The 14,710-nt window shown below is 50.6% G+C and overlaps 1 protein-coding gene across 1 annotated transcript in view; it reads right to left on the reverse strand.

Annotated features, from left to right (window-relative positions):
* LOC131831241 (gamma-2-syntrophin-like) overlaps positions 1-14,710 on the reverse strand; it is a 129,568-nt gene that overhangs the window by 35,397 nt on the left and 79,461 nt on the right. The window contains 2 exon segments of the mRNA XM_059173401.1: positions 5,320-5,391; positions 12,755-12,879. Coding sequence (XP_059029384.1) covers positions 5,320-5,391; positions 12,755-12,879 — 197 coding nt within the window.

Genomic DNA, 14,710 nt, shown 5'->3' on the forward strand with positions numbered 1-14,710 from the left:
GACACATGAAGAGCTGTGCAGGTGGTCAGTAAAGCATAAGACATGCACGTCCTCAGCTCACGCCAGGTCACCACGCACCAGCACGAGAGCACGCGCCCTTAAGGCAACACAGAGCGGTGCGACCATCGCATGAGCTAAGACTGAGCTCCCGTTCAATGCTCTCCCCCACGTAGTGATTTGTCGCTTTTGAATTACTCGTTTAGAGCAGTTCTGGGGAATGAGGTCACTTTCCAGGGAGTCACATGTTTATAACTCAAAGCAGTGAGCTGAGCTCTGTATTAGGAAAAGACAGGAGGAATTAAAAAATAGCTTCTGAACAACCTGGGACATCCCGCAACAGAACACAGAATGGCTTCAGAGCTGTCTTTACTTTCTGTCACCCCAGTACGCAGCCGCACAGCAAATGATGCGCTGTCAACAGAGTGGGCGTGTGCACAGAGCTCCATGGTAGCTCATTCCTGGTGCTTCTCTGCAGCTCCTGTCTGAATCAGTCACCCGGTCAGTGTGGGGTGGGGGCTCCTCTGACACAGCCCCGGCTCCCCTGCTAGGCTCCGGGCCCAGCCTCCTATCTGCGGGGCACTAGACAGCCTAAGTATAGATCCCTTAGAGATGCAAATCTGTGGCCACTTCCACAGCCTGGGACTGTGTTTCTCAGGGACCTAGAGCCTTCTTCCCCGGGAAGGCAAACATCAGGGACAGAGGTGCCCCAGCCTTCAGGCCTTCCTGCCAGGCAGGAGCCCCATGTTTTGGGGTTTGCTCCCACTTGCAAAACCATAGTCTATGCAAAGACAGAGACAGCTCACTTTTATGCTGGGTCCCCTAGTTGGCCCAGGGTCCCTCTGCTGACCCCCATGCCCATCCCACTCTTAGAGACCCTCTGCCCTTTGCAGCAATGCAGCTGAGCCAACGGCACAGTCATCCCTAGTCATCCCTCCGCTGAGGACCCCCTTCCCTGGGAATCCAACTCCAGAAACCCACTGCTTCACAGGTTTCTGGAGATCAAGTTAGAGAGATTCCTGAATGCAATGTTTCCAACCGGTGAGACAGAGCAGCCTAGAAAAGCAGCTGGAGGCTGAGTGAACCTGGGTCCCATCCAGCCTCCAGTGAGGCTGCAGGCAGCTACCCCGTGCCTCTGAGCTTGGAGCCGTGGGTGATACTGAGGCTGAGCTCAGACGTAAAGGGGGAGTTCAGCCCTCCCGGGAGGCCCCCTACAGAAACCTTACTGTCCATGTCCTTGGCCAAACAGTCAAGTGAACTTCAGGGATGGATGGTTTTAACTGGGATATTCTCATGTCGAGCAGAGACACCTGGGGGTTTCCTGCAGGATGGTCATTGCCATCCGGCGGCACCTGTACTAGGTGCCCTCCGGGAGCTGGGCGCGGTTTGGGTGTCTTCTGCACCCAAGCTGACTGAGGCAACTTTCTCATCCATTTTCTGATGAGAGCTGAACTAGGGAACAACAATTCTAAGCATCAGTAGAAGTAACTTTTAGGGAGAAGAAAGTCAGAAACGATGTTGCATCTACAACATGTATTTCCCAGACCACATCCTAATGGCTGTCCTGAGGGACAGTTGTTACAGCTCTGTGCCCTGCATCCATTCCCAGGGCAGCCATCGTCTTCAGTCTTCGAGAGAGAACTAACAGCACATGGACGACTTTAAGTCGAGGCATGAGGAGGGTTTTCCACAGTGACGGAAGGTGCGCGCAAAAGGGAGATCCTATTTTGTGAGCAGCTACTTAACACTTCCAAACATGCCCCATGACCTACCGAACGCAGCCTCCTTGTAAAAACCGTTCATTCTACAAAACTGTCTTCACTGTCACTGCCGGGCCCCGGGGCTGCCTGACCTGGTGCCATGGCTGGGCTCCTGGCTAACGTCATGGTTTCATGATCACTTCCTAACGTGCAGTGCCGAGAGCCTTCCCGCCATCTCACCGGGCGTCCCACAGGGTGGGGGAAGAAGCGGCTGTCTGGTGTTTTAGGAGGAACATCCACACAGAGGGCTGACCCCGGGCACCAATGCCACACCTCCAGCGTGCGGAAAGCCACAGGCAAGATGACAAAGAGGTTGACGTGGGACCGTGAGCCACCTTTTTCAAAAAAGGAAAAGGACTCTAGATCTTTCTATGAAATTCTTTTTTTTGGGTACTGACAGATGAAAGTCTGCACATGACCTGCCCTGAGAACAGCTTCCACATAATGTCAATTTTTTACCATTTTTTCATAGTATCCTGGGAATATGTTTCCCATGTGCATTACTGTTACAGGCAGCCTAAAATCCCAGATTCAAATTTAAAAGTCTTTTCGAGGATATTTAAGGAGGCAAACCAAAACTTAAAACATAGAATTTTCATTCAAAACTTCTAATTTTTGATTAATGACTTTTCAAGGTCCAATTATCAGACAAAACACACTAAAAATTGCACGGGGGTATGGTTTTAATTTTCAACTTAGACAGAGACGTCCTGCTTGGATTTGCATGCACTGACCTGAAAGGGACACAGGTGCTTTCTATGCAGGGGATCCTGCCCTCCTGCATGGGGACACAGGACAAATCCTCTGGCCTCACAGCGAGTAGCTCAGACTTCAGGGCTCTGCCTCCCTCACCGCTGAGTCGAAGCTCTCCTTCTAGGCCGCTGCTGCTGGAAGAGTTCCGTCCTTGCCAGCTACTTGCCCAGAACGAAGGAAAGCGGCAACTGGCAGGACACAGCTCCCAAACTCACGTCCCTGACTACACAGTCAAGACCTGATGTTGGTCTTTCCAGAGGAAGCGTGGAGAAAGCCTTCATCCACAGTGTGTATGACCCCCAACCCCGACAGCTCACTGAAGCCCACAGACATCGCACTCTGCACACCAGCCTCATCAGCAGCACAGTCTGGCCAACAGCAATATGCCCTGACGTGCTACGGCCAACACGGTATGGTCTCGTCCTGCACGTGCACATCCACGTATCACATATACGATATCATGCATGCCATGTGTCATGTTACATACATGCTCAGTGCCCTGCTATCACCAACACAACGCAGCAGGAATGAAGGTTTGTCTCTGATGCAGCGCGCCACCTGGCTGGGATCAGAGAGCTGCCCCCCGCAAGGCCCTGAGCCCCCCAGTCCAGCTGACCACAGGCTGAAATCCCAACCCCTCTGTGAGCAATGGAGACAGACGGTGCCTGACCCAGCGATGAGAGAACGTCCCACACACCCACGTGTCTGTGTTGTCCGTCTCCCAGCAGTGGAACACAAATACAGAGGCGGCTCTCCCTCCTCAGAACTTCACACTTTCACCCATTAGCAAATAATTGTGCAAATGCATTCCAGCTACTGTGGAAAGGTAGGTACGTGCAAAGGCACCATTTGAAGAGGAAACACATGGAGGAGGTATAAGTAAATACAATTACGGTCACCACTGGCATCACAACTAATTCATATTCTCACGGTTGTGCTGGTGTGTCAGTACAACACTCCTGATCCCTAGGGTTCCGTCTTACTTAATATCCGATGACTCACAGGGGTCTGTTACTGCAATAAAATGGTGTTGATTTACAAGATCTTGTCCAGCCAGGATGGCTGCTGGGCACGCACACTGGGCAGGGACTCAGCTGCATGGTAACGTCGCCACGGAAGCCTAAGGAATGAAGACAGACTTCCGGGCAACAATTCACACCAGAAGGACTTCTGAGCTCTGATTTACAGCTCCCGCCAGGCAACTTCACATAGGACGAGACAGTCACGGGCAGTGCACTGGCCCCGACCGCAGCGCTAGCGCGTCCCAGCTCCCAGGACGCGCAGGACGGGAAGGGACCTCAGACACGCCCAGGAGGCCATGCGGAGTGGGGACTTCACTCTGCCCAGAGTGACAGCACCACACTGAATTAACACAACCCTGCTGAAAGGATCGTACGACAGAGGGCCCTAGGACGGCTCCTGTTCCACAGACTATGGATGGAGGCGAAGAAACCAGGTGAAACTCCAAGGGGTGGTCTCGGCCCCTCCAACTCCAGAGCAGGCACTTCACGCATGACCACGAACCATCCACGGCCCTCAGTCGTCCCCGCTGCTGCACGCTGCAAGCCGGCCTGACCTCAGCAGGGCTGCACCTGGCAGGCTGAGGGCAGGCTGCCTGCGCCTCTGCCCCCATGATGGGTGGTGAGCCCTGGGTTCTCCTTGAGCAGTGGCAGGAAGCCAGAGGCCCTGCCTCCCTGCCAGCCTAGACACAAGCCACAGCTGGAGCACACCGGGCCCCCCCGGCTGCCAGGGAAGTGGGGGGACTACGCCCCTCCAGGGGTCGTCTGCCCTTACCTGAGTGGGCTCAGTGACCAGCACATTCTTTCCCACATGTCCCATCTCAGGTTCCCTGTCCCAACATTTTTGTGTAATTTAGTATTTTTTAAAGAATTCTCTCCCATTCTGAGATCTGCCAAGAGTGCACAGTGGGACAACTGTGTCTCCAAGGCATGTGCACCTTGGTGGAATCCATAGTCACCAGTTTTTGTCATCTCCAATACGGCAACATGCGGGAACAGCAAGCCCACTGAGTCCCACTGAGCGCTCACAGCCCTGACCCCCTGACCCAACCAGTCCCCGATGGGCCGGCCGAGCAGAAACCGAGAATGGATGCTGTTGCAATGGATTCATTACTTTGGAATTGTTCAACTCAACAGAATGATTCTGAAAGCTGGGATGCACATTATAGGTAACATGTTGCCCTTCCTTAGGCAATGAGTGCCTTCCCTCTAACAGGACTGGACTATTTGATTAGTCATTCAGGTCAGCCTAGGCCAGACTTGGATATGAAAGCTCAGGTTTATATCTGATATATTACAGACGATGGCAAAGACAATAATCAACCAAAGATTCTGGAACATATTACTGTACGTGGCGGTAACAAAACACCCTCTTCCCAGTACATGTGCACCTACACACTTGTGCACACTCTGTCCATCCACACATCTGTCCACCTATCCATCCACCACCCACCCATCCACTCACCCATCCATCCACCTCCTACCACCCACCCATACGCCCATATGCCTACCCATCCACCCACTCACCCACCTATCCATTTGTCCATCCATCCACCCATCCACCCACCCATCCATCCACCCATATGTCCATCATCCACCCACCCATCCATCCATCCATCTACCCAACACCCAGCCATCCACCTTGATGGAAAGCAGGATGGCAGCTTTGAGGGTGGGGAATGGGAAGAGAGCTAAAGACTTTCAGGTTAACCTAATCTTTCAATGGATTTTTCAAACCCAAAGGCACATCTTATTTATATGACAGCATCTCGTGCACAGAGGGTACCTACCTTGTGAAGTTTAAATAGTACTTCACAGAGGTTGTAGGATTTTTCTGCTTGTGCCCAGTCTAATGTGCTCACCTGTGAGAATTATAAAATATACATATAAACCACAAGCATTTTCCTATTCCTAAAAGTTAATGAGATGAGATAAAGTCTTTATCTTTGGGAGTCACTTCAGCGTGCGAACCGCCGTGTCATGCACTGTAAAGTTACTGCGCTTTTGTCCATTACACCTCAATAAAAACAGAAAAAATTGTAAAGTATACGTGTAACTAAACATGGTACTTTTGGCTGGATGAATGTAAACGTTCCCAGTGGCGGAGAGCCTTTACCTTAATTACATTCTCAGCCGCGAGCCGGATGGGAGGAATGCTAACCCTTGTACGTGGGTCACCTGTGCTCACCTCCGCTGGGGTGTGGCACACACGGGCAAGGCAGGAGCTCATCTGACACACACACACACTAGTTACTAGAGGGTAACTAGTTTGCATGTGAGTGTGGGTGAGTCTGAGTGTTTGCCAGAGTGTGACCTGAAGTATGTGTGTCCTGTCCTGTGACTTAGGACTAACATCACTAGTCTGTTCCATTCAAGGAATAATAAAAGCTTTATCTTATCAATTTAACTGAACATGTTTATGATTGGCCTGACACTGCATTTTACAACTATTTTAACAATAATAATGATCAAATCACCTGATTTTTAAAATTTTTATAATTTTTTAAAATTTTTATTAACATATAATGTATTATTAGCCCCAGGGCTACAGTCTACACACTTCACAGCACTCACCACAGCACATACCCTTCCCAATGTCTATGACCCAACCACCCTCTTCCCCCTCCCCCACGCAAACAAAAACAGTTTGTTTTGTGAGATTAAGAGTCACTTATGGTTTGTCTCCCTCCCGATCCCATCTTGTTTCATTTTTTCCTTTCCTACCCCCTTAAGCCCCCACATTGCCTCTCAACTTCCTCATCTCAAGGAGATCATATAATAATTGTCTTTCTCTGATTGACTTATTTTGCTCAGCATAATACCCTCTAGTTCCATCCACGTTGTCGCAAATGGCAAGATTTCATTTCTTTTGATGGCTGCATAGTATTCCATTGTGTGTGTGTGTGTGTGTGTGTGTGTGTGTGTGTGTGTGTGTACCATATCTTCTTTATCCATTCATCTGTTGATGGACATCTAGGTTCTTTTCACAGTTTGGCTATTGGGGACATTGTTGCTATAAACAATCAGGTGCACACGTCCGTTTGGATCACTGCACTTGTATCTTTAGGGTCAATACCCAGTAGTGAGATTGCTGGGTTGTAGCGTAGCTCTATTTTCAACTTTTTGAGGAACCTCCATACTGTTTTCCAGAGTGGCTGCGCCAGCTTGCATTCCCACCACCAGTGTAGGAGGGTTCCCAGGCATCCTCGCCAGCATCTGACATTTCCTGACTGGTTAATTTTAGCCATTCTGACTGGTATGGGGTGATTTCTCATTGTGGTTTTGGCTTGTATTTCCCTGATGCCGAGTGATGTGGAACACTTTTCATGTGTCTGTTGGCCATCTGGATGTCTTCTTTGCAGAAATGTGTGTTCATATCTTCTTCCCATTTCTTGATGGATTGTTTGTTCTTTGGATGTTGAGTTTGATAAGTTCTTTATAGATTTGGATACTAGCCCTTTATCTGATATGTCATTTGCACATATCTTCTCCCATTCTGTCAGTTGTCTTTTGGTTTTGTTAACTATTTCCTTTGCTGTGCAAAAGCTTTTGATCTTGATGAAATCCCAACAGCTCATTTTTGCCCTTGCTTCTCTTGTCTTTGGTGATGTTTCTAGGAAGAAGTTGCTGTGGCTAAGGTCAAAGAGGTTGTTGCCTGTGTTCTCCTCAAGGATTTTGATGGATTCCTGTCTTACTTTGAGGTCCTTCATCAATTTTGAGTCTATTTACGTGTGTGGTGTAAAGAAATGGTCCAGTTTCATTCTTCTGCATGTGGCTGTCCAGTTTTTCCAACACCATTTCTTGAAGAGACTCTCTTTTTTCCATTGGACATTCTTTCTTGCTTTGTCAAAGATTGGTTGGCACTAGAGTTGAGGGAAATCACCTGATTTAAAAAAAAATATTTTCGTTTTTTGGCAGAACGAGAGAGAGAGTGTGCACAAGCAGTGGGCAGTAGCAGGCAGAGGGAGACGCAGACTCCCCATTGAGCAGGGAGCCCAATGTAGGACTGGATCCCAGGAACCTGCAATCATGACTTGAGCGAAGGGCAGATGCTTCACTGGCTGACTACCAGGTGCCCCAAATCATCTTAAATTTGAGTACTGTTTTACAGCTGACAACTCATGTTAGCATGTATGACCTCTACATTAGAGTAATTCATGAGAAAATCTGAAATATTCAACAAATTTTGATTTTTACTGCTCACTTTGTAGTTACTTTCCAGCCATTACATATACAAATAAAAAATGAAACTGATCACAGTTCACAGTGTCTTTGAAATGTTCCAAGTATTCCATGTGCTGCATGGTGGCCTTCTTAAAATCGCTCTGCCAGATAAACACCGGAGGAAACCAGGCAACTGGGCACTCCATGCCCATCGCTTCAGGACGTTTCACTGGGCAGTTAATGGTACGAGGATCCAGGGACGTGCGGCCGCTTCACATTAACTGACCCAGAGTTAAGTCACTGTCCTGTGATTCAAAAAACACAGAAGGTGAGACATGCAAGCGAGGTCAGTCAGAGTGATCGCTGGAAGGCGATGTGGGGTACAAGCTATAGGGTGAATGTGGACATGATTTTTAACTTTTCCAGTCACAACAATAGCACTTATTTTTGGAGTATTGTGAAAATGCAAGAAGAAATCCCTCATGAGCCTCCTTGCTGCTGTGACTTTGCATTGGGCAGGCCCACGTTGGTGCACGCAGGTTGGCCATCTTCGGGTTTTGCCCCATGAATGCTTCTCTGATTTGGCAGAAGCACAAACACAAAGTGTTCCTAAGGTTCTGCTTGATGCAAACTCCCTCCAAAATATCCACGAGGCCCTCAGGGCTCTATTCACTTTTCTTTGATTCCTTTAACTAATTTAAATAACTCTGGAAACTGTGTGGCTGTGCTGGCACTAAACCCAGCCACCCCACTGGGGGACACTGGAGGGCAAGCTGGCAGGAAGCAGAGCAGTGTGATGAGTCACCCTGGCTTTACCCCACCCCTGGGAGCACCTCCTAGAGCCCAAGAGACCCGGGCCAGCCCCCACTGCTGGCTTCTGCTTCCCAGCCCCGGACACCTGCAGCCTGGAGAGGTGGAAGAACTTCCCCTGCCCTATCTCTCTCCCAGCCTCTGTCCTTCTTCCCCCTCTTGCTTCAGTGTCTCATCTGCCCTGTCCGGATGGAGCCCAGAAACCATCCATGGTGGTAGATGCCCTCTTTCAGCTCTTCCCAGATTACCTGCTAGAGAACCTCTTCTGAGAATGTACTCAAGTTTTCGGACCTGAAGTGTGGAGACACAGGCTGGGTGAGTGTGGTCAGGCCATCCGAGCAAAACCGCTGCCCCCAGGAGGAAGGATGGGTAAGTGGGGACCTGAGACGCAGGGACAGCGGCAGTCACTGGTCAGGGACATTTGCCTCCACTGGAGCGATGGGGTCTCACTCCACAGGGTGATGGCCCGCAGCCCCTCCTCTCCCGGAGAGCCCTTGTTTACACAGTGTCTCTCGTGCCGCCGCCCCCCACCCCCCGCTCTGCTCAAACCTCTGCCCACGTCTGGCGTCCCACGTCTGGCACCAGACTCCTCCTGAGGGGACGCGGGGCACTTCTAAGTGCCATGCTGGATCCAGGGCCTGGAAAGCCGAACCTCCCTCAGTTCAGCATCATTAACGCAGAGATCTGCCCACGAGGCCCATCCTTGCAGCTTTTAGATGCATTTTAAGAATGTGCGGGTCAGAAACACACTGACCCCGTGTCCCTCAGGAGCCCATTTGACAGACGTCACTGGTTGTGCAAGGCTCAGATGAGGAAACCAGTGTACGTACACGTAAAGATTAGACTAGATGCTTCTAACTCCTCTCCTGTGTATCAAATAAATACCCACAATGAAATCGGGACAGTGGGATAAAGAGGTACAGGGACGCTTCCCCATCACCGACTCCAGCAGGACAAGGGTCTCTAGCTGGAAGACTGGAAGGACTGGGGATGCACAGACGGGGCTGTCTTGGCTGGCAGGAGTCTCTGGGAGGCTGGGATTAATTTCACATGCGCCTTGCTGGGTTACAAGTGGTGAATGCCAGCTGTACCCCTCCCCTTGGGGAGCAAACACAACTTGGGAGAAGCACCATAGAAAGACACCTAACGCACTTACCCCAGTTTCCACAGCTGCTGCCAAGGCCCTTTCCTGGGCAAGCCCACTGGGTGCAGGACCCCAGGTCCCACAGAGGTCTGGCTGGTGACCACGGCTACAGGTGAAGTGGACAGCAGCACCATGGAACCCACTGCATGGAGCTGGGACAGCCAGGCCCTCCCCAGAGTCAGCGCTGGGGGTCCACCACCCACCACACCGGGGTCCCTGGCTAGAGCATCTGTGTCAGATTCCCCGGTGCAGTCACCTCACCTGCACTCAAGGGCCGTGCCAGCCTGTCAGACGTTCCCTCTGCGGCTTGGATTTGAACACATACAAGTTCTGCAGAGGCTGGCAGGAACGGACACTGGCCGGACAGGAGAAGAGCCCTGCGGTCTCTGTGGAGCCATTCTCCAGGCCAGCAGAAGCCGGACTTGCCTCCGTCACCTAGTCTAACCGACACAGTGTGCTGGGGTGCTAGCAGACCAGAGAGGGCGGTGACCTGCCTAAGATCACACAGCGTTATCCCCACATCCTGGACCTGATCCCAGTCTGTTGGAAGAGAGTACATAAGCCTGTCGCCCGGCTCCCCAGCCAGTGCGGCCACAGAGAAGGGCCCCACGGTAGGTACAGAGTCAGCAGAGACCATGAGCAAGCAGGAAGACTGGGTGAGCCTGAGACACAGTGAGCCCTGGCGGGGGGATGGAGCAGCAGGTGCACCCACAGGGAGCAAGCATGCAGGTCAGGTCCCGACTTGCACCAGGGCTGATTGTCCCGTCCCCGCCACTGAGTATGGGATACGCCAGGTCACATTTGTGCAGGGCTGGCTGGGGCAGGCCAAGCCGTGCGAGCACTCTGCACGTGTGCATTTCCTCTTGGGCCACAAACACCATCTAAGCCCAGGAGCGGCCACCCGTCCACCCAGGTCTCTGGACGTGCCATCGAGTTCAGTTCCTCTCACCGCAGAGATCTGCACAAACTCTGGCAGAGAACCTGGATGGACCAGCTGCATCCGAGAGATGGCTCTGCTCAGCTCTCCCTCCATGGAGATGGTGGGGCATGTCACAGCATCCCCACTCGGACAGGTGGAGGCTCAGAGACCCCACACCTCCAGCCACACGGCACGGCCATGCATGGGTGAGGGACAGCGTGGTAGATGTCCAAGTGTGCGCCCTCCATGAAACTTTGGAGAAACCAGTAACTGAACATGGCTGGAAATGACATCATCTTTAACTAGAAACTGCTCTTCCTTAGAAGACAGGAGGCCATGGGCGCTGTCCCGGGCAGAGGCACTTCCCACAGCTTGGGATGCTGGACACAAAAGTGATTGCTGACAGAAATTATGCTGGGACAACTCTGTGATCAGGAGGGCCACGCTGTTTGAACCATGGGCACCTTGAGGCTCTCCGACCCAGCTGTGCCTGGAGATACCAGGGTGCCAAGATCAGTGGTCAGTCCCGGGGCCCTCAGGAAGTGGGAGGAGAAATGTCACAGAAAACCTCAATGATCCCCAGGGAAAAACTGGGAGCAAGAGGGGTTGTGCCCTGGACATGAGCCTTGCAAGGGCTGCCTCCAGGCTCATGCTAAACCAGGTGGAGGGGAGGCTGAGACCCGTCATCCCACCCAGCATAGGGCTGAGCCTGCCCCGAGTCTCCCTTTGTCACAGGGGCCTGTGAGCATCTCCATTAGGACATGGACAGACGGCCCCTCCCCAGGGTTCGCCAGCCCACGCCCTCTCCCCGCAGATGTCTGCTTCTGCTGAGCCCAAGGTAAGCTCCACGGTTAGTGTGTCTGTGTGTCTGTGTTAGGGCTCAAGTTCTCTCCTGCTGCGTGTTTCTCAGGCAAAATCACGTAATATCACATCTGCAACAAATGTTTAAAAAAATAAGTACATTTGTTTTGAGGAAAATTCTTGGATTTTTTTTTTTTTTTTTTTTTTTTGATTTAGGTAAGTCTTTAATCTCAGTAAAGCCACAGCACTGGCTGATTAAAACACATGCAACCTGGTGGTGTCCTGCTTGTTCCAGACACAGAAGGAGAGTGTCAGGTACGCAGGGAGGACTGGTGGCCTGTGAGGTCGTTATTAGGGAACTCGCTACTGAATTTCTAGTGCCCACCAGATGCTAGAGTCACACTTGGTGCCAACCTTCAGGGAGTCTGGGACATGGGAATTCTCTGTACTATATGTTCAGCTTTTGACAAATCTATAATTATTCCAAATTTAAAACCTTATTAAAAGGCTGTATTTATCACTGAAAACCTACACTACCGTCTTGATGCCTGAAGGGAAAACATGATCATGTCCTTTCATAATTTTTTATTTTTAAAAACCACTTCCTGAGACATGACTGACATCCAAGCGCTAGGTTCACAGCGGTGCTCCACAAGTCAGCATAGGTGAGCCCCCGACACCAGCCCCTGCTTGCCCCACCACACGCCCCTCCAGCCCAGACTGTAGGACCATGACGGCTGGTGGGGAGGTGAAATGTGGAGTCTTACCCACAGCAGCCAGGACACGGATGCGAAGTATAGGTCCCCTGACCACGGGCAGATGAGCAGGTGCAGCACACACGGATGATGGGGATGGCGCCCCAGCCTTCATAGGGAGGAGACCCTTTGGTTTACTTCTGGTGGCAGAAAGCACCACCCACTCTGCGGGCAGCTGGCATCTGGGTTCCGCACACCAGGGCCAGCAGGTCTGGCTGTTCTGAGTTCCAGAAGCTGCTTTAGCCCCATAAAGGGCAGGGCACACACGTTCTATCTGGTCCTTCTGGCACCACAGGGTTGGTGATAGCTTGACAGTGTGATCATGAACTCTGGAAATTCGCCTTAGGCTTATGGTGTAGGCTTATAATAAGACATGGGAGACGTGAAGGACAGAGTAACCTCCTGAGTCTAATCTTCGGGGCAGTAACTCAGAGTACGTGAAGAGGAGGGTTTAGTTCTGTTTTGTGTCTGATGCTCGGAGAATGGCCTTCTGCAGCCCCTGCCTCCCTGTTGGCTGGCATGTGAGCAGGGGAGCAGGGGACCGGCCCCTCTGTGTCTGCCCTCCTGTGGACACACGTCCCACCCACTTCTCGCAGCAGCCCTGGGCATCTTGGACAGAAGAGCGTCCTTACGGGAGGAGAGATGAACACGTGGAGGCACAAGCCTTTCAGGGCCAGGAGCCTGGATTGGAAGGTGTGACAGGAGCTGGTGCCTTCGAGTCTCTCGCTGACCCATCCCATATGCACAACCTGCAGAGGGAAACCCTTGAAATTAAACCCAAGCTGTAGCGAGCGTGCCTTGGGGCTAGAAGGGACAGACCGTGGGCACGCTCAGAAGCAGCGGGTTTCCTATTGCCCAAACCAGGGTGACGGATATGAGCGTCTGTGGGGGCCCTGTGGGTCCCCAGGGGCCGGCAGCATCTCTGGGAGCATCAGCGCCCCATGGGTCCCCCGGCTACAGTAGTGTTGTGCCCTCTGTGGGTGTTTAAAAATACCGCATTAAATTACACTCTGTTTGGGGCTCGGATTGCCAACTTGTCTATGAGGTTGTGACTTCCAGGCCCCCCGGTCGCTGCAGCAAACACAGAGTTGGCCTGAGTGGAAAAACTGATTTTCTTTACACCAGCTGTAACAAATCACAACAACGTTCGAAACGTCAATGAAACAGTAATATGGCTGACGCATTGGGGGCAGGATTCCAAACAAATGTCAGTCCCTGTGTCTGACCCGGAAACGTAATGCTGCGGTATGGCAGGGAGGAAAGCTTCAAACGACTTGCTCAGTACACCTGACCTCAGAGCTGCCTCGAGGTGGGGGCACGGCGGGGCAAGCACAGTGCTACAGAGATTGCCTGGCCCAGGCTCAGGGGGCCGTCCCCTCTGCTGCGGTTTGCGGAATAAACCCTGACAACTCTCACTTCCACTCCTGGCGAAAGAGGGCCTGGGTCAGGGTGCCAGATGGAATTTTACAGAAAGAAATTATATAAAAATCAGATCATTCACAATCGGGAACGTCTATAAACTGCACATGAACTTTAAGACATTCCGTGTGTAATTTAATTCTCTCTAGGTCGATTAGCAAAGAGATACATCATAGCTTAGATATTGCTGGAAATACTCCCTGCATTATGAATCTTTTTTAGGTATACGCAGTTCATAAATAATTTTAAGGTCAGCTAATTTTATCTTTTACATTATGAATTTTCCGATGGCTTATTACATGTCCCAAGAAACGTATATTATGATTTCATGAACACCTCCCTGGTGACATCATCATAATTAAATTCAGAGGGCATAACCATTATGATAAGTGAGATGTTTTCATTTATCTTTTCAGATGCCCTTTCTATAGGAAAGTCTTCCTTTATCACTTGACTGAGTCAGATGATTACCAAAGTGCCCATCAGATAACGCCGTACAGCTTGACCTTTACACAGAACAAGACCGCACACCTCAGATTTAGTTTCTTTTGGATTTGGTGAGGAAGACATGCATGTTTCCCTTGAATTCAGATTTCCCAGATGAAATTTAGTTCGGAAATACACAGGAGGACCTGCTACCTTTGCAGGGAACAGGGGTTCCAGTGTGCATGGGACAATTTCAAATACATGCCCGTCCTCTCAGGCTGCCTGTCATCCCAGAAGGACAGGCGTCTGCTCAGATGGCGAAGGACACAGTTATCTTACTCACTAAACACAAGAATCTAAAAAAAAAAAATCTATACTCCAGGCCTTTTGTATGATCTTCTAATCCTATTTTATATTTGTTTTTTGCGAATTTCAAAGGTTCCCAAATACATAATATTTTTTCAAATATTTATTCAAATATTATGCCTTTGCTAATTACCAATATGAGAAACGAACTGTTTAGAATGAGGAAAGCATGGCTTCTCATTCTTGAAAGGCCCAGTGTCACAAATATGAACTCCTACAGTACACACAGAATGTTCAGTTTTAGGGAAAATGTGAGCTAGTCCTTTACCATAAAGCCCAGTGAGATACGGCAGGCACAGTTCTTCCATAAGCCTGTGCAGTAACTCTCATTTCTAATCTTCCTCTCCAAATACACTAATTTGAGCCCCTGAGGGGAA

The sequence above is a fragment of the Mustela lutreola genome, chromosome 5 (assembly GCF_030435805.1).
Source record: "Mustela lutreola isolate mMusLut2 chromosome 5, mMusLut2.pri, whole genome shotgun sequence".
Taxonomy (NCBI): domain Eukaryota; kingdom Metazoa; phylum Chordata; class Mammalia; order Carnivora; family Mustelidae; genus Mustela; species Mustela lutreola.